The sequence below is a fragment of the Semicossyphus pulcher genome, unplaced genomic scaffold (genome assembly GCF_022749685.1).
Source record: "Semicossyphus pulcher isolate SPU_LCO1_2020_fin unplaced genomic scaffold, fSemPul1.0.p SCAF_17, whole genome shotgun sequence".
NCBI lineage: Eukaryota > Metazoa > Chordata > Actinopteri > Labriformes > Labridae > Semicossyphus > Semicossyphus pulcher.
Window position 1 is genome coordinate 411,595 of NW_027211681.1, and position 26,766 is coordinate 438,360.

General features: G+C 41.3%; 1 protein-coding gene across 1 annotated transcript; it reads right to left on the bottom strand.

The window, feature by feature from the left end:
* Positions 1-21,260: 21,260 nt before the first annotated feature.
* Positions 21,261-23,981, bottom strand: LOC138594456 (cysteine-rich protein 1). Its single transcript, XM_069665550.1, has 4 exons — positions 23,839-23,981; positions 22,374-22,468; positions 22,218-22,272; positions 21,261-22,114 (listed from the first exon to the last, which is right to left on the bottom strand). Exons 1-4 carry the CDS (start codon positions 23,879-23,881, stop codon positions 22,104-22,106), a joined length of 204 nt encoding a protein of 67 aa, XP_069521651.1. The 5' UTR covers positions 23,882-23,981; the 3' UTR covers positions 21,261-22,103.
* Between the last annotated feature and the right edge of the window lie 2,785 nt (positions 23,982-26,766).

The window sequence follows — 26,766 nt, forward strand, 5'->3', positions numbered from 1 at the left end:
AGGGCGATAAGTTAAGGGGAAGTTAAACCTGCCAAAAGAAAGGGCCCACCTGGCTTGTCTGGAGTGCAGCCTCTTAGCCGACTGGATATATGAGAGATTCTTGTGGTCCGTCCATACCACAAATGGCTGGGCTGCTCCTTCCAGCCAGTGGCGCCACTCCTCCAATGCCAGCTTCACAGCTAGGAGTTCACGGTTTCCAATTTCATAGTTCCTCTCTGCTGGGGAGAGTCTGCAGGAGAAAAAGGCACATGGATGGAGTTTATTATTAGTAGCAGCACGCTGTGACAGAACTGCTCCTACCCCCGTGTCTGAAGCATCCACCTCCACAATGAATTGACGGCCGGGGTCAGGTTGGATCAGTATGGGCGCTGAGGCAAACCAATGCTTGAGGTCTTGGAAGGCGGCTTCGGCCTCTGGGGTCCAGTGGAAGGGGATAGCAGTAGAGGTGAGAGCAGTGAGGGGAGCAGCGAGGCGGCTGTAGTTGTTAATAAATCTCCGATAGAAAAAGGCAAATAGCAGAAAGCGCTGAAGCAGTTTGCGGCTGGTGGGGACTGGCCATTCTGTCACGGCAGAAACTTTAGCTGGGTCCATTTGTATCTCTCCCTGAGCAATGATGGAACCAAGGAAATAGATTTTAGACACATGAAATTCACATTTCTCTGCCTTTACATACAACTTATTTTTCAGGAGGTGCTGCAGAACCTGACGTACATGTTGCTCATGCTCAGATATAGATTTGGAGAAAATAAAGATGTCGTCTAGATACACAAACAGAAATCTGTTTAGCATATCACAGAGAACATCATTGACAAGGGCCTGGAAAACAGCTGGCGCATTAGTCAAGCCAAACGGCATTACCAGATACTCAAAATGTCCCAAGGGTGTTTTGAATGCCGTCTTCCATTCATCTCCTCCACGGATACGAACCAGGTGGTAAGCGTTGCGTAGATCCAACTTTGAAAACACAGTAGCTCCGTGGAGAGAGGCAAAGGCAGAGTCCATTAAAGGCAGTGGATACTTATTTTTAATGGTGATATTATTAAGACCACGATAGTCAATACAAGGTCTGAGGGATCCATCTTTTTTTCCAACAAAGAAAAAACCAGCACCCACCGGAGAAGAAGAGGGGCGAATGATTCCTGCTGCAAGGGAGTCCTTGACGTAGTTCTCCATGGCCTCATGTTCTGGTCGGGAGAGATTGTAGAGTCTACTGCTGGGAAGGGGGGCACCAGGCTGGAGGTCTATAGCACAATCATAAGGACGATGAGGGGGAAGAGACAGGGCCTGATCCTTGCTGAACACTGGGGCGAGGTCATGGTAAACATCCGGTAAAGAGGAGAGGTCAGGAGGTTCAGGCTGTGGCTGAGGCTCAGAAGAAACTGGGGTTAGGGCAGAATGCAAACAGTTACTGTGAGAAAAGGTGCTCCAAGAAGTAATTTTACCTGCAGCCCAGTCAATGTGTGGATTATGGGTCTTCAGCCAAGGGAGGCCCAGGACCAGTGGAGTTTGGGGGCAGTCAATGACGTGTAGCTTGATCTTTTCTAAATGATTACCTGAAATCCTGAGGATAATGGGGACTGTTTGGTGGACTACTTGGGCTAACAGCTGTCCATTTAAGGCTTTGGCATTAAGGGGTGTGTTTAAGCGTTCAGTGTGGATCTCCAATGAAACTTTCATCAGCCCCACAATCAACAAGGGCAAAAAGTGGTAATGATAGGGACTGCCACTGGAGGGAGGCATGTAACTGAAGACGAGGGGAAGAAAGACTAGCTGCTCGGCTCACCATGATTTCCCTCATTACTGGTGAGCCTGGTCTTTTACTGGGCGTGATGGGCATGTGGAGATGAAATGGCCAGTTAACCCACAATAGAGACAGGACTTACTGTTGATGCGGCGGGTCCTCTCCTCAGGTGTTAGCCAAGCTCTGCCTAGCTGCATTGGCTCGGGCTCAGCCTCAGTGCTTCCCGTGAATGCTCGGGTATGTTCGGGAGTTACCTTAGGAGTGTGGCGAGGGGGGGCTGGTAAGGAAGCAGATAGTTTGGAACCTCTCTCCCTGCGGCGCTCCCGGAGACGGTTATCAATCTTAATGGCCAAGGCAACAAGTTGATCTAGGGACTCGGGTTCATCTCTGGACACAAGTTCATCCTTGATAACATCACTTAAGGCACTTTGAAAAGCCCCCTGCAACGCTTCATCATTCCATCCACTCTCCGCTGCTAGGGTGCGAAAATACACTGCCACACTTTGGGAACCCTGCCGAAGAATGAGCAGGCATTTAGCAGCGTCTTTGCCCCGAACAGGGTGATCAAATACCTTTCTCATCTCCGCTGTGAAGGCTTGATAGGAGAAACACATAGGTGACTGGCTCTCCCAAACTGCAGATCCCCAGGCTCGAGCAGTTCCAGTCATGGAGCTTATAACATAAGCTATGCGGGAGCGGTCAGTGGCATAAGAGAGGGGCTGTTGCTCAAACACTGAGGAGCATTGAGTTAAAAAGGCACGCCAGGAACCCAGATCTCCAGAATAACGTTCTGGGGCTGGGACAAAAGGCTCAGGGACCTGATAGGGAGACGGATCAGGAGCTGCTGGGGAATCAATCAATCAATCAATCAAATTTTATTTGTATAGCGCCAAATCTTAACCAGGGTTATCTCGAGACACTTTACAGAAAGAGCAGGTCTAGACGGACTCTTTGTTAAGTTATTTAAAGAGAGGCCCAACATGAATCCACCATGAGTAGCACTTAGCAATATTCAGCACATTGGCAAGGAAAAACTTCCTTTTAACAGGCAGAAACCTCGAGCAAAACCAGACTCATGTTGAACAGCCATCTGCCTCGACTGGATGGGCCGAAAATGGGATAGAAGGAGATGCAGGATAGAGACAGCAGACAACAACATATGTTCTTGTTACAACAACAACATATGTCCTTGTTACATGAACAACAACAGACACATACTTATGGTTACAATGCCAATAATAGTGGTAGACTAGGGTGAAGATTGGCTAAATAAATAAATAAATTAGCGAGAGAAGCAGAGTAATGATAAAGGCTGAGGTAATCGTAATTGTAACAGTTGAAGTCAACAGGTCTACTATTAGCATTAGCAGCAACAATAATGATACTATGGGGAAGGCTGATGTTAGTAGCTGTTGCAGTCGAGCAGGTCCACAGCAGCAGGTGGTCTGCAGCAACGATCCCCAGGAACCTTCAAGACAAGGGAGCACATGAACTCCCAGGAAGATATGTGGTTAGTAATGTTAATGGGAGACCCCCCTCTGGGGGACCAGGAGATACAGAGTTAAGGAGCTGCATTAATATGACAGAGAGAGAGAGAGAGAGAGAGAGAGAGAGAGAGAAAGAGAGGGAGAGAGACAGAGAAACAGAGAGAGAGAGAGAGAGAGAGAGAGAGAGAGAGAGAGAGAAGCTTGGTGTGTCAGATCCCCCTGGCAGTCTAAACCTATAGCAGCGTAACTATGGGCTAGTCCAAGCCTGAGCCAGCCCTAACTATAAGCTTTATCAAAGAGGAAAGTTTTAAGTCTACTCTTAAAAGAAGAGAGGGTGTCTGCCTCCCGGACCTTGACTGGTAGATTGTTCCAGAGGAGGGGGGCCTGGTAATTGAAGGCTCTACCTCCAACACTACTCTTAGAGACTTTAGGTACCACAAGCAGGCCTGCATCCTGGGAGCGCAATGTTCTAGAGGGGTAATATGGCACTATGAGCTCTTTAAGATATGATGGTGCCTGACCATTAAGAGCTTTGTAAGTAAGAAGAAGGATTTTAAATTCTATTCTAGATTTTACAGGAAGCCAGTGCAGAGAGGCTAATACAGGAGAGATGTGATCTCTCTTCCTAGTTCTTGTCAGCACACATGCTGCAGCATTTTGTACCAGCTGCAGAGTTTTTAGTGACTTATTAGGGCAGCCTGATAGTAACGAGTTACAATAATCCAACCTGGAAGTAACGAATGCATGGACTAGTTTTTCTGCATCGTTTTGAGACAAGATGTGTCTGATTTTTGCTATGTTGCGAAGATGAAAGAAGGCTGTCCTTGATATTTGTTTTATGTGGGAGATGAAGGACATATCCTGATCAAATAGAACTCCCAGATTCCTAACAGTAGTGCTGGATGCCAGGCTGATGCCATCTAGGGCAGCTATATCATTAGAGAAAGAGTCTCTAAGGTGTTTTGGGCGGAGCACAATAACTTCAGTTTTGTCTGAATTAAGTAGCAGAAAGTTTCTAGTCATCCAGATCTTTATGTCCTAGTTTAGATAGCTGATTGGTTTCGTCTGGCTTCATAGATAAGTATAATTGAGTATCATCTGCATAACAATGAAAATTAATGGAGTGTTTCCTCATGATATTACCCAGAGGAAGCATATATAAGGTAAAAAGAATCGGTCCGAGCACAGAACCTTGTGGAACTCCATGACTAACTTTGGTTTGCATAGAGGACACATCATGAATATTAACAAAATGAGATCGATCTGATAAATAAGATTTAAACCAACTTAGTGCAGATCCTGTAATACCAATTAAATGTTCTAATCTCTGTAACAGGATGTGATGGTCTATCGTGTCGAAAGCGGCACTAAGATCTAACAGGACGAGTACAGAGAGAAGTCCTCTGTCTGAAGCAGTACGTAGATCATTTGAAACTCGCACAAGTGCTGTCTTAGTGCTGTGGTGGACTCTAAATCCTGACTGAAAGTCCTCAGATAAACTGTTGTTATTAAGAAAGTCACATAATTGATTAGCGACTGCTTTCTCAAGGATCTTTGAGATAAAAGGAAGGTTAGATATAGGTCTATAGTTAGCTAAGGTGCCTGAATCTAGGGTAGGCTTTTTAAGAAGTGGCTTAATTACAGCTAGTTTAAAAGACTGGGGAACATAGCCAGTCGATAAAGACATATTGATCATATCTAGTAAAGAAGTGCTAATTGAGGGAAAGACTTCCTTAAGCAGCTTGGTTGGAATCGGGTCTAAAAGACAGGTTGATGGTTTAGACGAAGATATCAGAGAATTTAGCTCAGGATGGTCAATTGGAGAAAAACAGTCAAGGTAAACATCAGGTTTTTGAGCAGTTTCCAAAGATACATCTGCACCAGTTAATGGCAGAAGGTTACAAATTTTGTCTCTAATCTTTAGGATTTTGTCATTAAAGAAGCTCATGAAATCGTCACTGCTGAGGCCTATAGGAATACTTGGCTCAGTGGAGCTGTGACTCTCTGTCAGCCTGGCGACAGTGCTGAAAAGGTACCTGGGATTGTTTTTATGTTCTTCTATGAGGGAGGAGTAGTAGACACCTCGAGCATGCCGTAGGGCCTTCCTGTATTTATTAAGAGTATTTTGCCAGAGTAAACGAGACTCTTCTGTTTTGTTGGATCGCCACATTCTTTCAAACTTACTCGACATTTGCTTCAAGTTACGAGCTTCTGAGTCATGCCATGGAGCTAGCCTCTGTCGTTTGATAATCTTCTTTTTTTAAGGGGGCAATCGAGTCTAGAGTACTTCTCAGCAAACCTGCAGTACTATCAACAAACTGATCAAGCTGAGAGGGACTAACATTAGCATGAGAGCTTTCTGTAGTGAACAGATGTTGTAAAGAATTAATAGCAGCTGGAATTGTTTCCTTAAATTTGGCTGCAGTCCTATCAGACAAACATCTTGTGAGTACATTTTTGTTAACTGGAGAGTAGTCGGTTAATAGGACATCGAATGTTACTAAATAGTGATCTGATAGAAGAGGATTTTGTGGGAAGACAATTAAGTTTTCGGTTTCGAGGCCATAAGCTAGAACAAGGTTGAGGGTGTGGTTAAAGCGGTGAGTTGGCTGGTTTACACTTTGAGTGAAACCAATAGAGTCCAAAAGGGACATAAATGCCATGCTAAGACTATCATTATCAACATCTACATGAATATTGAAGTCCCCTACAATAATTATTTTATCTGAACTCAGGACTATATCTGATAAAAACTCTGAGAATTCAGTTGGAAAATCAGAGTATGCGCCAGGAGGGCGGTATACTATCACAAATAAAAAAGGCTGTAAAGTTTTCCAAGCTGGGTGTGAAAAACTCAGAACAAGGCTTTCAAAAGAGGAGAAACTAAGTTTTGGTCTAGGGTTGATTAGAAGACTAGAAATGAAAATAGCTGCCACTCCACCTCGACCGGTGTCTCGAGGAATATGAGTATTAAGATGACTGGGAGGAGTGGATTTATTTAAGCTGACATATTCTTCCTGACACAGCCAAGTCTCAGTTAAAGAGAGTAAATCAATATGATAATCTGATATTAGATCGTTCACTAATAGAGCTTTAGATGACAGGGATCTGATATTTAACAGACCACATTTAATTTTCATATTTTTTGGCATAACTTCGGTTGTTGTTCTAATTTTTATTAAATTTTTTTGATTTACTCCTTTTTTATTTGAGTTTGAATGAACTGTAATAAAAGGCCTGGGTTGGGGGGCAGACACAGTCTCTATAACATTAACATTGTGGCTGGGAAACTGCTCACAGGGAAGCTCAGAGGAGTGTGTAGGACTACAGCTCTGCCTCCTGGTCTCAACTCTGGTTTGTCAGGTTTTACGACTAACAAACTTAGCCATATTATGAGACAAAAGAGCTGCACCATCCAAAGTGGGATGAATGCCGTCTCTTCCGATAAGACCAGGCTTTCCCCAGAATGTCTGCCAGTTATCTAGAGAAGAAGCCAGAGGGGGTGAGACTGGCAGAGTAGGAGCAGCCTGAATGAGATGAGTGGTGAGATCGGCTACTTGGTTTGTTAAAAGGGTAATTTGATGAAGCATGGCCTGATTACTTTCAGAGAGGGTCTTCAACACTTGATCATGTTCCCCCAGGAGAATGCCCTAATTGGAAACGGCAAATTTGATTGGTGAAAAATCTGATGGCTTTTCTAAACCTGTGTCTGCTGGGTTCATTTTTCTGGCCAGATCATACTGTTTCGCGGGAAAAAGGAACTTGAACCCAAGAAGCAGAACACAGACACTGAGGCTGGTTTCAAAGCAAAAGAGCGTATTACAAACTCAAAAAAGGTACGAAGGTGAAGGCAGGGCTGAGGTATAAGGGGAGCCAAGGTTCTTTTCCTGAGGGAGTGGGTCAAAAAGGATTCCAGGAGTAGGCTGGTGGTGGGAGCAGGTCCAAGGCACTGTAGGCAGAAGAAACGAGGGTAAGTGACACAGGAATGCAAAATCTGGAGAGCAAAAGGCCGAAGCGTACTGACTGTCAAACTGAGTCTACGATCTGGCAGTCTGCCAAAGGGGCAGGTGCTCCAGTTGAAATTGCAGATAGCAGCAGCATTCCAGCAGAAGGGGGTGCTATAGCTAAAGAAGCGGCGGTTTGCTGTCCAGCTATTGTTTACTTCTGCTTTCCAAAACCGGAAAATGGCGCCTGGCGTAGCATACTGCAAAATACATTTGTACAGCTCGATATTACCGCCAAACGAAGTATGCATGTGGTATGTAGTATATAATATGTAATATATATTATCCCATTTCAAAGGTATAAGTTAATTCATAGAAATTCAATTTAATTCATGCTTTTTGACATTGGAGTCAGCATGGAAGTTTATTCCTCACATCACTGCACACGAGTAAGCCTAGGACACACAATCACAAAGGTAGGAAACGAAACAAAGACAGGAAGTTAAATGAGACATGACATACATGGGGCAAAAAACTACAAAATAAAACAGGAAACACTAAAAACCAAACGGTCACCAGGACTGTGACCAATGACTGTATATATCGCTGGATAACACATCTCCATCAGCTCTCTTTGTAAGAAAGCGATGCCAAAATAGCCCCCATGGCAGGCGCTGCCATGATGCGTCATTTGGAGCCAGAGACTGTGCAGTAGAGATCAGCGGGTGGAGCCGTCGTAGCCACTTCTGTTGACCAAAACACATACTTAACTTACTGAAAAAAACAGCAAGAATCCCGCACACCGGCGTATTTAACAGTAGAACAGCTTCTTTGTGTTGGTCTGTGGTTAACGTTCACAGATATGGAAACTTCAATGACTGTAGTGATTGTTTTTGTTACGTTTCCTCTCGCAAATTATCCTCCACTCTGCTAATCTGAAACTGATCGGCTGCAGGAGCCGTATTGGTCAACAGAGCTGTAAATCATCCTTTTGATGGTATCAAATAACTAATTAAAAATAAACTTAGAAAATTAGCACCCGCCAAATGAGGTCGGGCGCCAGGGGCGGGTGCTCCCATTACTACAAAACATACTTTAAGTTGTTGACTAAGTTGTGTTTTGCAACGACTCTGCACGTTGCTGGCGTGTGTCTGTGAAATTATATCACAATCCTTTAATTGACCCTCGCTGACCACCATCGGCGCGCTCACACATCTGTTATTTAGCTTGTGCTGGTCTTTAGTGCTTCAACAATCTGATAAGTACGAGTTTACACTTTCACTCGTCGCACCTGAAATGTAGCATGTGTAACAGAGCAGCTGTTAAAAACATTAACTAGTCATTGGCGTACCGTGGGCGTCCTCTGTTTACTGCTATGCGTCCTTTGGGCAGTCACACAAGGCTCTTCACATTTCTCAGTTTGTACCTCCTCGAGTCCTCTCCTCGACTCCTCTCCTTGCGTCTTAGTCCCTCCCACGAGAGATGCGAGCGGAGGAGGCGAGGAAGAGACACGAGGAGAGAGTAGTCGAGGCAACAGACATTTAACATGAGACATCCCTGCTTCAGAGCCGTCATTTAAAAGCGACATCAATAAAATGTGATGTGCGGCACAGCTGCATCATCTGTCTGTTTTGTACCAGCCTGCTGTTTTTTTATGATTTCTGTCAGCAGAACAGTGTTTATGACAAGTAACCTTTAATTCACTGCACAACGTGGCATAATGTCTCGCGAATGTACGGATGTCATACACGTTTATTTTTTAATTTAACACACACACTCACACAAATAAGAGGTACATTTATTATAATCCTCAAGCATCATTACGTGGCACCAACAATCATGCCCACAGATATTAAATGTCCAGTGTCCGTTTTATGCACGCACATGAGCATACAGCCGTGTGATCCAGCAGCAACAATAAGTAAATAAACATTTACAGCCGATTTAAATAATTAATAATTATGTTTTGTTTCTGCTCAAAAACAGTCAATACATGAACATCAGGCTGTGGAAGCTTAAAATAAAAAGTCCACGCCTACACCAGTCCTTTTCTTGTAGTAGACAATTTGTCTCCTGGTTTTGTCGAAGAAATAGCAACATGTGGACATGCTGTGGGTTAGTGTGGTGCGCACTCTGTTAAATGTGAGACATGCCGCAGAATACCTGCTCAGACGGAATAGGTGTCCCAGGAGTGGAGATATGCAGCAAAAGGCTCCCGCCGTGGTTTGTATATTCCAGATGTGTTTCACGCCTCTTTTTACGTCACGGTGCCGAAAAGACTTCCACAAAGGATACACCGGTGTATCCTCGCTCATAGCTCCTCTGGCAAGCCTCCTCGATCCTCGATCCTCTCTCCTCGAGATGCATTTTATGAATTGAGACATCCTTCAAGATGGCGTGCTGAGATTGATTTCCGGGTCACAGGCAGGAGGAGCGAGGAGCGAGGAGACGAGTAGGCACAAAATAGATAAATGAGAAAGGCCTACAGTCTCACAGGTGTCGACTCTACAGGAGCTGCCGGTGTGCCAGATTAACTGGTGGTTGTAGACGCTGGAGATGAACTCGGAAATGCCAGAATTCAGCCGTCACTATTAATTTCAAGAGAATACGATTCCCAGTGCCAGAATTTGTCTTTTGTAAAGTAGCTTTACAATATATTAACAAAACTGGCTACTTTTTCTATCCATCATCATTTAGATCCACAGAAAATATTGAAGATACTGTGAGAGAAAAATTATCAGATATATTTGACTTTATTTGTCGCAAGCTTTGCTTTGCTTCCTCCGTTGACAAAGTGTGTTGTACCACATGTTGTCAGGTTCACGTCGCTCATCCAAAGTACGATGTACAATGAAATAGTAATAAAAAATAAATTCGATGCCTGTTAAAAAAAATGCAAAATTCAATTAATTATTACCAAACAATTCTTGTTGTCAGTCTTACATTACTATCACTTGTCTTTATAATCTAATGTGAAGTTAATATGAGATGTGTTTATACCTTAATACAGCCTGTAAGTGAAAAATATATGTTCACGTGCAACATGGGACTGGCCGCACTCAGTTCAAGTCCTTCACATCCGTCCTCTCCCCAGTCACTACAGGTGTGCCCCAGGGCTCTGTCCTGGGGCCCCTCCTCATCCCTTACCTCCTCCCCCTCTGCCTTATCCTCTGTAAATTTAACATTCATTTCCACTGCTTCGCAGATGACGACCACCTCTACCTCTCCTGCAAACCAAATTCCACACTCCCACCCCCTTCCCTCTCCTCCTGCCTTTCTGAAATAAAATCCTGGTTCACCTCAAACTTTTTAAAATTAAACAGCAATAAAACTGAAATCCTTCTCATCGGCACCAAATCCACCCTATCTAAAGTTGACAGTTTTTCACTCTCCATAGACAGCACCTCAGTTTCCCCCTCCCCTCAGGTTAAGAGTCTGGGTGTCATCCTCGACAGTACTCTTTCCAATCCCACATCAATAACGTCACCCGGTCTGCTTACTTCCACTTACGTAATATCAGCCATCTCCGTCTTGAGAGGCTATTATAGCAGGTTTGTTTTGTCTGTTTGTCTGTGACAGTGTGGTCTGTGTGTATTTTGTCATTGTGCTTGTTATATCTGTTCGTGTGTGAAAAGGTGGGGTAGGGAGGTAGAGGTGGGAGTAGGAAGGAGAAGGCAGAGAATACACAGTGAGACAGGTGGAGGTAAGTGTAGAGAGGGACAGAAATGGATCCTAAAATAGTTTGAGAGGTGCTGGATGTGAAACTCCACAACCGGTATCCTGAAGGGTCAACGAGCAAGGACAAATTTGTCGTTAAAAGGAGAGCTGACACCTTCATGATGAAAGGTAAGGATGCATGCCATGTGTACTTCAGAAAGCAATGAGCATCTGCTATGGTAAAACTCCCAAAAATTGTAATTACATTTTAATTGCAGATGGCGACCTGCACTACATCTGCAGGCGCAAAATGGAAAGATCGGAGCATCTTGCCAAGGTTGTGCAGAGTGCAGAGGAGGCAAGTGCAATGTTTTGAGAAGTTTAACTCCAGTGAAATTGGCGGACACTGTGGAGTAGAAAAAACTCAGTGCCATCATTAATCGCTTTTATTGGGGAGGAGGAATTAACATTCAGGTTCTTGTGGTGCACAAACGTCTGAAATGCAGTGTGTGTGTATAGAAAACTTAACATTCTGCAATTTAATTTTCAGCTGATAATTCCTCATAGGCCTGCTACATGCTCAAATGACTACTGCTAGTTTTCTATAGTGCAAATTTATGTCCATAACATTTGTCATGATCCTGAAATCATGTTTTTCTGTTTAGATTAACCAATGTGTCCACAGTACCAGGCCAAGAGAGCGATCATCAATGAAAAGCGGGAGTACAAGCCAATAGAGGTAAAGGAAATAATGGCGTACATTGTCAACTTTCCAACACATGCCTTTAATGCTGTTTTTTGTCCTCACAGGTATCGGAGCCTCTCAAACTAGTTGGGATGGATCTGGTGGGTAAACTTAATGAAACAGATGGTGGCAACCAGTACATATGTGTCATGGTTGATTATTTCACCAAATGGGCAGAGGCCTACCCACCCACTAAAGAGTAAGACAGCAGATGAGGTGACAAATTGTATACTCGATTTATTTTGCAAATTTGGTTCACCTAAAAGACTGCCAACAGATCAGGGCTCTGAGTTTCGCAACAAGGTAAAGTAATTGTGCATTATGAATACCAATATGAAACTGTTGTGCTGACATAAGTTTCTATCAATTCAAGGTGAACTATGACTTGTGCGAGAGGCTGGGCATAAAGAGGAGCCTGTGCTCGCCATACCATCCACAGACCAACGGTCTTGTGGAGAAACTTAATGGTACTATACAGAGGTATGTTTTTTTTTGTTTTTTTGTTTTTTTTAATCCTGAGTTATAGTTCCTGTTCCTTTCTGAACAAGCAAATCAAGTACGCTTATACTTGAAAATGTTGCTGTATTGCACCAGAGAACCATCATGTCTGTACTTCAATTTTCCATTTTGAGGTCCCTTAATAAATTGGTAGCTGATAATCCAAAGAATTGGGACAAGTACCTTCCAGTCCACCATGTTTGCTCTGAGGACCAAAAAACAACCGACCACAAAATACAGCCCGTATTTTTTGATGCTTGGGAGGGAGGCCAGGTATCCCTCAGAGGTTCCAGAGGAGTACAAAGTAGGCTTGTCTTTTCATCCTTTAATATTTTTGTATTTGTTCTATCTTTTTGTTGGTTGGTTTGCTGGTTGTTGATCTCAACATTCTAACTGATTTTTGGCAGGTAATGGAAGAGAAGGTCTGTATGTTGGTGGAGAGCGAGACTGTCTGTGAAGGCCAGCAACTTCAGGACTCCACTTTTTCTGAAGTGAAGAAAAATGTCATGAGGAGAGGGGCCAGGCGGACAACTTTAAAGAGGGAGATCTGGTCTTGCGCCAAAATGTGTGTCAGAAGCAAAGGAAAGGGGGGAAGCTGGAGGCAGACATGCTGGGTCCATTCAAGATCCTGAAACTGGATGGGAAAAATGCAGACCTGGTTTCTGAAAAAGGCAAAACACATGAAGGTCCACAATGACCAGTTGACACATTATTTCCAGCCAGAGGAGAGGATCCCTGCCAAATTGAAAAAAGGGATGGATCCTTCTCCTCTGGCTGGCCCATCACAGGCATCAGAGCAAACGTCCTCGAAAGTTACACCTTACAAGGACCCTGAACATCCTGATGCCGAAATATGTGAGTAAACCGAAAATGTACACGACAAATTTAGCATTTCCTAAATAACTGACATTGATATCTTTACAGTAATATGAGACATATGGGCAGGGAGGAGGACACAGACCTTATGGTCAAAAGTTGGGCCTTATAAGGTCTACTCGGAGAACCTTCGGGACCTGGCCCCAGGGAAGGAGTTGGAGAGCGAGGTATTTTACCCTTAATAACATTACTATTGGAGTAATTTCTTTGAGCCTGTTGGAGAAACAGCAGATAACATTATTCTTGTACTTCATAGATTGCGAATGCCTATCTGAGCACTGTTGCCCGAACAACTGGTGCTCTGGTGGTAGATTCATATGCCATTACTTCCCTCTGGCAGGGGAAACAGTAAGATTTGAGAAGAGTAAGTATTTTGTTTGAGTTTTACATTTGCAATATAGTTATCTTTGTTTATGATCTGTTTTATTTATTTTTAGCTTGACCTCATGAAACATGACGTGGCAGTTGGCGCTGTCTGCCATGATGGTCACTGGACACTCATTGTAAGTAATCTTAAATATTAATTGGGCACAAACATGACACTGTCTGTATGAGGGTTTGACTCTTTTGTTCTTCCATAGATAATGTATCTTAAGGAGATGAGGTCTTTGTTCATTGACCCGTTTGGGGCAACTCCAGACAAGATCCATCACTGTAAAGATGTGACAAGGTGAGTGAAATATAAACCATAATTTTTATTAGACAATGCATGTTTGGAAAATATTAAGGGAGCAACACAGGCCACATTAAATACATTTCTTTAACTACTGTTCATTGAGCTAACTCACCCTTAGGAATTATTGAACATGATTCAACTAATCAATCTGTACTCTTAATCTGCACTTAAAAAGTGTCCTGCAATAAGGAAATTGACATGTTCAACCACTGCCCATCCCAAACAGCAGGACACTACATCATGTGGGGTCTTTGTGTGCAAGGTAACACTTTCTTTTTTGTAAATCTCTGGCCATCAGTCATTATGAAGTCATTTATGCTACACATTATTAGCTTGCAGAGCAAATCTTGCTGAACAAAGATGTCCAGTACCCTGTGGACCAGGAGGGTGTGGCCAGGTTGCGGCTGGACATTGCAACGTAATTGTTGAATGATTCAGGTATACAGTACGCTTAACAGTGTAAATGTTGTCTATTACCACTGACACTACAGTAATTCCTGTCTTATTTTTACAGATGACCTTTCCCAGCTCTGCAGGGCCTGTGGCGAGGAGAGCTCATGGGCTGGGGCTGCAACCAATGAGTGGGTAAGAGGATACATTTAACAGGCCAACATTCAGCTTGAAGACTGGGATGCACCTTTGATAGGTTACCTCAACATCACTGGGTGAACACTCTCAATCACACAGCTATTGCAAATGTATAGTTTCATTCACCCAACTTGCATGTCTTAACTTTTGGAGGACAATGGAGCAACTAAGAGCGCATGGGAACACACTGACTCCATACAAAGGACCAAAGCTAAGATTTAAACCCAGAATCTGATAGTCATAACATTTTCAACGATTGCTTCATTGTACATCCTGCTTTGGATGAGTGTGAACCTGTCAAAATGTTTAACAATGCCCTAAAGATTTTTTTCTTTTTCCCTTTCAGATTGAGTGCAAAATCTGTGGCTTCTGGTACCACACAGTGTGTGTTGGCAACCCCTCTACAGATGGAGACTATTATTGTAAAGGTTGTGAGAAATAAAGTAAAAATATATCTGACTATTTTTGTCTTTCCTTCTGTCACAGTATCTGCAATATTTTCTGTGGGTCTAAATGATGATGGGTAGAAAAAGTAGCCAGTTTTGTTAATATATTGTGAAGCTATTTTATTGTCTGGCAACAATATACAATGCTACGAATCGCTCACCTTAGATGCAGAAGGGTTTTATTAAAGCAATTTACAAAAGACAAATTCTGGCACTGGGAATCGTATTGTCTTGTGTCTCCAATGTCCTCGATGTCTCTGTGGTGGTTTTGAGAAATATTAGTATTGAAATTAATAGTGACAGCTGGATTCTGCCGTTCACGCCCAGCAAGCAAAAGATGTACTAGGCCAAATTTTAATAGATTAAGTTAGTTTTTGCTCGCACAGCTTGCAAGATGTATGATAACCAATCATGTAAGCAAAGTCAACAGTGAATACAAGGCTTTGTGTGTCATTTCTTTCACATGGTTTATGTATAGCCATGATTTAGCACTGAATTAGACTAGGCTACGTGAAGTCTGCTTTTAGACCATAAGGCGAAATAGCACAGATGCTTTGGTGTCTAATACCCAGTAAGCTCCAACTGGGATTTCAACATTGAAGTTTGGTTGAAAACAGAGTGAAATCAGTTCTGATCATCTAAGACCTAATTAAAACCTTTTTTTCAACCGCCTAAAATACGGTTACGACATCAACGTGTTAGAAACTAATTTTTATTTAATCACTTTGTTCATTTGTTCACAATAGCAATGAAGGGGTGAGGATATAATGATTGTAGCGTCATTTCTCTAAAATCATTTGGCTGTGTTGGGTGAAATCCTGTCTACACAAAGACGCAATTTCAACACATTTTATCTTGAATATAAAAACCATAAACACGGCACTTTATGGGCTGTATGGTGTAGATGCTGACGTAATTCATTAATACCTAACGAACAATTGAGTGACATGAGAGATCAGTAGCAGACAGAGATAAGAACTCGGTTCGAGTACTGTTGATGCAGGATCGAATCGATATGAAACTAAGTTTGCATAAAATACATTTTTGGGGACTGTGATGCACTGCTCACTTCAATAATAATTTTAGGCATCATGAGACTTGAAAATTGCTGTAAATGTGTGTGAATGTGTATTGAATCTTGTGACAGAAGCAGATGAAATCTAGTCTACACCAATGACTGTATATTTTTATACAGTCTATGGTCTACACACAAACGGACTCGACTTCAGCATTCGTAGTTTTGCTTTTCTGTGCGGACAGATGACGGTTATTGTCGAAATGAAGACAGCTGATTGTTCATGTATTCTGGTCGAGACCACAATGAATGTTGAAATAAATCCTTTCGTGTCTCAAGATACAGCGAAAAGACTGTAGTTATCAATATGTTTATTTCCTAGTTAGTAGACATGGGGTCCTAAAAGGCCACACCCACAACACATCTGCCATACTATCACCAGTCAATTCAACCACCAGTTAATGTGGCACACCGGACAGGGAACTAATGCTACATTAATTGCCCGCACCGGCTAATGGGGACTGGCTAGCTACAGCAGCTAATTATTGAGTTTCCATGGTGTGGAGACGTATTTCCAATTCACTTAGTCCCTGGAGAAGTGGGTATACTCACTTCTGTTTTTGTTCATGCCCTGTTTTTGAGCAGCCCATTCAGCAAAGAATAGACACCCTATTTTATAAACAGTGACATGTAACTGCTCTATTTAGTTCACCCAAAAATGGGTCAGTAGTATTTGCACATTGTCACATAATTTCTGCTGCTTGACCTCCGGGAATAAGTATTATGAAATTATGAAATTACTGACCCAATACTGCCCCACAGCCTAGTGAGAGACAACTACATAATTATTCATTTTGAGTGAACTGTTCCTCATTCCTTACTCCATCCACATCTGAAAATTGGACAATTATTCTCTCACCTTGCCAGTAGTCCATACAGGCCAGTAGTTTCTTTTGTAAACACTCTTGGAACAGCTGATTTGCAACAGATAGTGTAGGCCAGAGTCTGCCACTATTATAATTACTTGACCAGGAGCAGTTTGCAGATATTAAGTCTACAGAAAAACAACAAACGTGATTGACTGACAGGCCTAAATGTAACAAGGTAAACAATGACCAAAAGCTATTCAAATGTGGTAATTCACCCCAGTAATCTTGATTTTTAAGCTTCAGCAATAAAAAAGCGCCCACCCACCGTAGTTGACGTCTTCAACAGCCGTTGTACCGGCATCTTTAGCTGTGGGTGAAGAGGCGGCATGGGCATCCTCTGCGACGGGGGTGGGGGACGGACCGAGCGCGCTACCAGAGTCTGGGCCAACGGAGCTGCTAGCATCGCTAAGAGTAGCTGAGCTGCTGGCTGGTGTAGATTTGCGAGGACATTTGCAATTGAGAAAGGACATTTTTGTTTGAATAGCTCGCTTCATCTTACCTGGCTGTTCATGAACGTTACATAGCGTATTCTAACAGCAAATAGTTTAAAAGGGAACTTACACAATTACCGTTAGGCAATAATTCTTTTCCCAGGTATCACCCGCCCTACTCTGCCTCTGATTGGCTCATCAGTCCTGCATAATGCGTACTGGCCAATGAGAGGAAGCATAGGGTGGGTCATGCATGCCACCATCCTATGAAAAATAATTGGGCAATTTGGCTTGCATACACGAATGTTGCGCATCAGAGGGCATTGAGAAGTGGGTATACGCAATGCTGACTGAAAAATAAGTGGGTATACGCCGGATACCCGCGTATACCCTGCACTACACCACTGCTAACAGCTGAGCTACAGTACGGTCACTAGCGGAACTGAAGAGCTTGTAAATGGATGAGCGATGAAAGAGAGAGCTGAGTGCTTGATCAGAACTACTGCAAGTTTCATTGTGCAGTGGATTAATGAGCTGCACTGATGAAAATCTTATTTTGTTGCAGAGATGAAATAAATACTCAAGGAAAAAAAAGTGTAAGAATAGTCATTATAAGCAAAAGCCCTGCAATAAGATAAACCTTTATTAATCCCGAAGGATATTACAGTGCCAGATAGCTTGATAAAAGTAAAGTAAAATACAAATAATATAAAATCAATAAAAACTTTAGTAAGAGTGAAAATGACAAGGATCAAAATATTCTTTCAGTACAATAACTTAAGGTAGCTTACTGTTGGGATTCACTGCATCTCCAAATTAGTTGTATTGTTGTAATGTCTGTTTAGTCAGGTATTGATTGTAGTTGCGGTTACTTATGCTTACAGAAAGACATTGTCTGCATGCTAAATTAACCTCTCTCTTTTCTAACCCGGCACTCTTAAAACTTACACACATACAATATTTTGGACTGACTTTTTGACCTTTTGACCATCCCATGTGCTCGGTGCAAGTTGGTTGAGACAAAGAACAGCATTCAGTGGCCATCTTTGAATCAGCCATTTTATGAGTTCTTTGTCTCCCCTATTTGCCACTGAAGCCATGTGGTCTCTTAATGGACACATTCTCCATTTTGATCTCTGCCTGTCCTGAGACAGACATGACCTTTTTTCTCTCTCTCTCTCTGTCTCTCTCTCTCTCACACACACACACACACACACACACACACACACACACTTACACATGTAAATATTAGCGTTAGTTAGATTATATGTTTCGTGTTTTACTTCTGCTTTTATTGTCTTTTTAAATAATCCATTGTGTGGAATAAAATGCTGTTTATTTAATGTTGCTCAAGAATGAATACTGCCAATCTCTAATGCGTTTGAACTCCAAATCCTTCAACCTACTAGCTATCAATAATTGGGTTATAGTTATTAATTTAATTATTAATCACAGTCTATATTGATAGTCTAGTATATTTTATGAGAATCAGGTAATTAGATGGTTATTTTCTTAACTTTGTTAAGTGGTGCCCCATACAGAGGTGATTTAATGTAGTTTAAATCATATCAATAATACAATTAATAATTATTTTTAACAATTGTTCATTTCTTTTAATAGCCATTTTTAATACCTTCCTTTACTTAACGAATCTGACTTAGAGGCATAGTCCAGTCCCATCATTACTCATTGTGCAGGATGGCCTATTTCAGAATATGTTTAATATCAGTGGATTGTTATTAAAGCATTACTGCGTAGGCCAACACCACTTTTTATATGTGGAGCTGTTTTTAACTACTTTATATATTTCTTTAAATTCAGTGGGGTAAAAGTATAGATACATTATAAGTTCAGTACTAAAGTAAAGGTTTATTTCTACCACTGTTTATTATTGACATTATATCTAAGAAAGTTTTTATGGCCAGTAAAAATTTTTGACTTACCCACCAATGGCAGGTAGATCAAAAAGCTAATTTTGTACCCTGCTTGGATGTAAATCAGCATGATAAGAACTAACTATAATGACAGGAACCATGTTTGACAAAAACTTATTTGGCTTGCATTTTCATTTTATCTAAAGTCCCATCTGTTAACATGGAGGAGGTGGGCTTTATGACCTATATTGCAGCCAGTCAGTATTTCATTGTTAAGATAATTTCCAGTTTTTTTTTTTGTAGCCCTACTGTGACAGTCATGTGCCGTGTTCAAAATGCCATACTATACTAGCAGTACATACTGACTTGGCCAAAATGTAGTATGTAAGTTTGCAGTATGCAAAATGTGCAGTATACCAAAAATACCCGGATGTCGTACTGATTCTGAGAAAATCTCCAGTATGCATCGGACCAGTCTACCTTGCCTACTGTTTCCCACCAAGCAAAGCACTGGAACGTCACAGCGTCACGGACTGTGGCTGTGTTCAAAATGGCGCACTATATGATACATACTAAATACTATATACTACATGCTATATACTGCACACTGCATTTGGCGGTAGTATGTAGTATGGAGGAGCTTTTCAAATTAATTTTGCAGTATGCTATACCAGGCAGAAATAAGTAATAACTGCCGCTTCTTTAGCTATTGCGTCCCCTTCTGCTGGACTGCTGCTGCTGTCCGTCATTTCAACTGTCGCTTTGACGTTCCAGCACTTTGCATTGTGGGATACTGTAGGCGAGGTAGACTGGTCAGATGCATAATGGAGATTTTCTTTTTGGCAAACTGCACATTTTGGGCGCCGGTTTAGCTCAGTGGTTTAATCGGCGGCCATATACAGAGGCTACAGTCCTCGAAGCGGCGGCCCCAGGTTCAACTCCTGCCCTCTGCCCTTTGCCACGTGTCATCCCCACTCTCTTCCCCTGTTTCCAACACTATCCACTGTCCTCTCAATAACGGCATGAAAGGCCAAAAAAGTAATAATAATTAAAACAAAAAAAACAAAAAAAAACTGCACATTTTGCTTTTGTTTGCATACTACATACTACATTTTGGCCAAATCAGTACATACTGCTAGTATAGCATGGCATTTCAAACACGGCATATGACTGTGACATTAGGACTACAAAAAAAACCCTGGAAATTACCTTAACAATGAAATACATAACAAACCAAGACTAAATTATGACAGGAACACAAACTAAATACAAAACTAAACAATGACAACCCATGACACAAACATAAAGTGAAGTATATAAATCCTGGCCCTTTATTCTCCCAAATGTAGGTTTGAAAACCAAATCCAGCACCACCCTACTGGCTTTAGTCTTTCAAACACAGGGCAACATTATTTTAAAATATGTCATTTTTATTTTATTTTACAAGGCTGTATTATTTACAATAGATGTAATCTAAAAATAAAAAGCTTTTTTTTTATAACCATCCAATGAAACTCATACAGAAATCAAAATAGGCTACATAAGATTAGCAGATATTACCTTGACTTACTCTTGGCCTCAATGAATAATGTTTGATCAGCAGCAGCCATTCTGTTGTTAATGAGGATAACAAAAATCAATGATGTACTTTACATTGAAATGTACTGACTTTAAGTTATCAGAGAAAGCAGACATGCTTTGCTTTGCAAACTACCAGTTGCTAATCTATTACAACTTATTCATACAACCTGTATATAAAGACCTATAGTCTGTGGTGCTAACCTAGCTTAAATATAGCTGTTTTTGAGACGCGGTGTCCATCTTTATATATAGTTATTGCGGTAGCCGTGGAGAAACTAACCAGAATTGACCCAAACTTTGACATATCTTAATAAGTTAATGCAATGGTGCTCTTGATAATTTCATCATTCATGTGTTCATTTTTTAACATAAATCCTAGCATTTGTTTTCTAGTTAGATGTCAAGCTTTTGAGTCATATCAACTCTGTCATCAAAGCTGTAATTTCTGAGCTAGTGAGCTGAAATTATGTTGAAAACAGGGTAAAATCAGGACTGAACATCTAACACCTAATTTTAACTGGTTTCAACCGACTAAAATACAGTTACGTTTATTTTTTCATTAATTTTGATAATTTGTTAATTTCAGCTATCAAGGGTGAAGAAAGTGATAATCATAGCAACATTTCTTCCAAAAATTTTTTTGCAGAGGTGGGTGAAATCCAGTCTACACAACAGTAGGGGCAAACTCAATTATGGTAGCGGTAGCTTGCCGTGGCACATCCGACGTAACACAAAGACGTAATTTCAAAATATTTTATTTTTCACACAAAAATCTAAAATACAGTTAAGCGATATCATAAAGGGAGAAGTTTCAGACATTCCTCACAGAAGGAGAAAAAAGAAGACATGCATGCACAGGTAAATAGGCTGTGCAGCTCTGACCACGAAAGTAGAACAACCCCAGAGGAAAGGGTAAGAAGTTGGTCTGTGTAGTCTTCTTAATAATTGTTGATTTATTTACGATTTGATGTACGTTCTTCATGATTGTACGTCCTGTTTTTTTATTGGCTTGCCATACCCCACAGTGGGTTTTTTTTGCAGACAGACAGCAGCCTATGAAACAGGGAAGGGGGGCAGCTTGTGATGGAGAGAGAGAATGAAGAGAACCCTTTTTATGTTACAATTAACTAATGTCACATTTTTTCCCAACTCTAGTCAATAAATGTGAGAAATGCTTGAGCAGGCCCTGAGTGGGTTAAGTCTGCCAACACAACCACTCTCACCCATTCCCTCTTTCCTCCTTCTTTTCCCTGGAAAGAGGGAGAACCCCTATAGCTTAATTTATTTATTATGTTAATGTGTGTTGTTAGGAAATAAAGTATCTCTTGGTTTGTTAGCAGATACATCCTTACAATGCAAACTATGAGCATGTGAGCATTTTTTGTAAATGGCTTAACAATGTACAAGTGATCAATCACAAACACATGGCAATGTGTGGCAATATTTTTAACAGTCAATTTTAGTGAACGGGCTAGATGACTGTCTATCGTTCTTATTTATTAACTGATTCCCTATTTTTTTTATCCAATAAACAGGCCTTCTCTATGCCAGCATTTGTTTTTTTGGCTCAGTCTGGTGTCTGTGAAGGATCTGCAATGTGCCATGGTGAATTCATTCACCTGTTACCTGTCAAGAAAGATCCGCAAAGAGAAAGTTATTTAGGTATTGCATGTAGTTGTCAATTTGTGTGGGTGTGCATGTGTGTGCTTTTGTAGTGTAAAGGCAGTACCTCTTGGACCAAACATCTTCAGGTAGCAGTGTGAACAGTACGGCTTCTCGTCATACTAAAACACAATTACCGGTACATATTTAATGCATGGTTCTACTTATTCATTCAATCATTTCTAACTACTCATAAATTTCCACATTCATTTGCCTCATATACCTCAGCATGTTGCCCAGGTGTGAGCTGTCTGTTGCACCTTTGACACTTCAAACAGAGAGGGTGGTAGTCCCTTCCTAAAGACCTCTTCTTCTCACCTGAGCAAAAGAAAAAATTGTTAGAGTGCGTTATTTTTTATTGATATTTAACTTAAAAGTCAGTCTTCTTCTCACCTGAGCAAAAGAAGAAATTGTTAGAGTGGGTTATTTTTTATTGATATTTAACTTAAGTCAGAGTAAATGGGAAATGGACTGTACTTATAGAGTGCTTTTCTAGTCTTTGCGACCTTTCAAAGCTGCTTTTACACTACATGTCACATTCACCCATTCCGATTGAAAGAAAACCGACTCTACCACTGAGCCACAGCTGCCCCAGAAGAACTTACAGATGCAAATAGACTGCTTATTTTTTCTAAAACATTATTTGAAGACTTTCAGAATAATGGGACAGTTACTAGTAATTAAATAATACATTCATCAGTACAAATCAAGTTTCAATTGAATTTTAGTTGTTTAGCGCTAAATCATAATCAAAGTTATCTCAAGACACTTTACACAGGAGCAGGTCTAGACCGTACTCTTTAACAAACAAGACAAGAGGAAAATATAAATTTAGCTGGCAGATGATTGGGAAATATGAGAAAGTAAGGCTTTCAGTAAAAAAAACAACAGAACAAAATACATGTGGAATTGATGGTTCTGTTGTGCATCTAACAGGGAGGTTTTAATATGGAAGAGGACTTAACTGAAAAAGACAAAAGGTGGAGGAAACCCAAAGAGCAGCGTAAAGCTTCTTTTGCTAGACCCACATCCTGTTGTTATCATAGATACATGTACATGCAGTTCTGTGTATATGTGTATGTGCTCCAAAAATGTTGTAATGTTACAATGTTACAATTTAATTTAGGAGACACTTTTGTCCAAAGCGATGTACATCTGAAAGTTAAAACAAAACACACAAAAAAAGGAGTAAGATACTGGGATCGAAGTAAAATGTCTTTTTTTTGTCCTCCAAAGACAGAATAAAAGCACTGTATAATAGCAAACAGAAATAAAACAAAGGTGAACTAATGATGCTAACCCAATCCCACTAAAGATGCATATATATGTCAGTATGCTCAAGAACAGGACTTAAATACAAATACAACTAAATAAAATACACTCTGCGTTGCACCTGTATTTGGGAGGATTTGATTTCCATTGCAAGAAAGACTATTATTATTAATTAACCCGCTTTCACCTTTTCATTACTTTTTTATCCACTTGGTCACATTTTGGAAACAGGTTATGCCTTTCTTAAAACCATTCTTCTCATTCACACTTTCTTCCTATTCAGGGAAAATAAGTGAAAGAAACATCCCGAGAGAAAGCTTAAAAACGCTGAGACAATTTGAGAACTGGACAAAGAGAATATGCTAGACATACAGAGGAAGACAGACATGTGAGTAAAAAATGTATTTTACACTCACCAAAGTAAACAGGCTTCCCACAGATTGGACAGTAGCCCACCATGACGTTACATAAGTGTTTATCACACAATGTGGGTGCTTGCACTTTACCTGGTGTGGCGCGAAAATATATCTTAGGAGAGAATAACTGTCAGAGCTGTGAATTGACAGGAAACTGTTGAAGTGCAGATATGTTGCTGTATTGTGAAGTCAAAACCAGGATGTGGTGAGGTAGGCGTCACAGGAAGAGAGAAAAACTGATTTCAGAAGTTAGTACTATTATTGGTGGGAAAAAGGAGATAGACGGCGTCTCTAATCACATCTTTTTTTAATAATAACAGATGTAAGACATAAGACATCATTTTACAGTCAATTGTAAATGGAAATGCTTTGGCTACCCACTAATTACATGGTAGTTAGCGTGATAGATGGAGAGGAAAAGGAAGACAGGGGGAGAAAAGGGAAACAGCTGACAGCAGTGCAATCTGCTTTTTTCGCCCTCATTTATGGATCAGAAAAAAGGAGTTGATCCCTCAATTAAATAGGGAAATTTGGTACACTGCAGGCGGCTGGTGGTTTTCCCCCAGCTCTCTTAGTCTACATGTCTAAGTGTCCTTGGGCAAGACACTGAACCCAAAATTGCTCCCGGTGGCATAGCCATCTGTGTGCAAATGTGATGACTGATTGTCAGTTGGGCACTTTGCATAGCAGCCTCTGCCCAAGACTAGAAAAGTGCTATGTAAGTACAGTCCATTTACCTTTTACTTTCTCTTTTTCTGTAATGTATTACTACACATGCATTCCAACCCCCCCAAGTCATTTATGTACACACAGCAATATTATCTAAGTGCTTCAAAATGCTTCCTGATAAAGTCTCATGTTAGGCAGTTTATCCGAGCTCTTTTCCCAGCCCAGATTAATTGACGAAGCAGTAGTTTGAAATATGTTTGGTGGGACACTGACAGATGTTTTGAAGGTAGTTCAGATTCGAACTATAACCAATTTGATTACTTGGATTCTCCCCCATAATGAGATCTTCCATCCCTTGAGACGGAGCGGTATCTTGCTTAAAGCTGGGTCAAAGTTATCAGATATAATATTTTTAAGTCCTGGGTTCAGAAGTAACCCCCAAAATTTAAGATTTTTTGGGACCCAGTGAAAGTTCCAGTTATGGCAATGTAACAGTACATAGATCAGGGGTCTCAAACTCAATCAGAAAGGGGGCCGAAATTATGCATGTTTAGAAGCACATACCTGTGTAAGCAACTGATGCACACCTTCACTCCATCCTAACAGTGTCCACAGCTCAGAACCTAACCCCAAACATGAATGAACCTGCAGCCAAGAAAAGATACCAAGCATCATAGGGGAAAATAAGAGCAGAGTGCACTTAAACATATTTTTTCTTTTGGAACCTTTTCCCTGTAATTATAGGTAGACTGCTTATGGACTGTACTTATATAGTGTTTTTCTAGTCTTTGCGACCACTCAAAGCTGCTTTTACATATCACATTCATACACTGATGGCAGAGGCTGCTACGCAAAGTGCCCAACTGTCAATCAGTTATCACATTCATACCCATTGGCTATGCCACCGGTAGCAAATTGGGGTTCAGTGTCTTGCCCAAGGACACTTTGACATGTAGCCTGAGGGAGCTGGGGATCGAACCTCCGACCTTCCAATTGAAAGATGACCGACTCTACCACTGAGCCACAGCCGCCCTGCCCTGTGTATGGAGAACCCATTGAAAGACTTAGGGTCTTTAAGTTTTTAGATGTATGGTGGATGAAATGCTGACATATAGAGCACACTTGGTGGGAATGGTAAGTAAATGTGAAAAGGTCACAAATATTATGAGATGTTTAGCTGGGTGTTCTTGGGGGGCAGATAGGAGTCTAATGATGTTGTTTTATAGGGCTATGATAAGAGTCATTTTTGCCTATGGGTGCTTGGCATATGGGTCAGCAGCAAAAACTGTTTGGGTGAAGTTGGTATATTGTTCAGGCCAGAGCTCTGAGGGTGTGCACTGGGGCATTCCGGACCACATCGGTTCCGGTGCTACTGGTGGACAAGTGGTCAAGTTACAAAAAAGTATTATTGTGCTCTGATTCATTAACAGCCTTGATAGGATTGGGGGTGGGGGCCAGACAGGACATAGTGGGGGAAATATCAATCATAATTTTCAAACTGGAGAGACAGGGATGTATTGAGGATTTTTTGTGGGTGTCAGCACATGTTCGGGTTGAGGGCAATGAGGTGGCGGATAGGGCTGCTAGGGCAAGTTTAGGCAGATATAGTGTGGAAGTGCAGGTGCCATTTGACAGGATGGAATGTTGCAATTTAATCAGTGAAACACCACACCATCAAGAGTGGGATGGGATAGTAAGAGTGGGATGCAGAAAACAGAGGACGGAAATTCTTCAATATCCAACCAGTGAAGCCTAGTCATAGATGGAAAATGTCTCGATTGGATGATATTAAACTGACAAGGTTAAGGCTGGGACACTGTGGGCTAGCAAGTGGACTGGTGCTGGTTAGGAAACACAGAAATGGCAACAGTGAACATTGTGGAGTCCTGGAATCCGTAAAGCATGTTTTGATGCATTGCCTTCTCTATGCTAGAGAAAGGAGGATACTCTACATAGAACTAAACAAACTGGGAATTGAATCCTTTTCTTGTGGACCGCTGCTTGGCGATGGGGTGTCTTAAAAACAGAGAAATTAGGAAATTATACGCTTCCTCATCATCACAGACCTATATTGCAAGATATAAGTCCCAGAGGAAAGAAAAAAAACTGCGATGATGTTTCACTGACGGTGGGGGGCGGCAATGTACTAAACCGTGCCTAGTCTGCCGGAAATTAGAAAGAAGTAGAAGAAGAACTTTAGCCAACGTTGTTCTTTTGTGAAGCGCATGCGTAGTGAGCTATATAGGAAGCAGAGTAGAC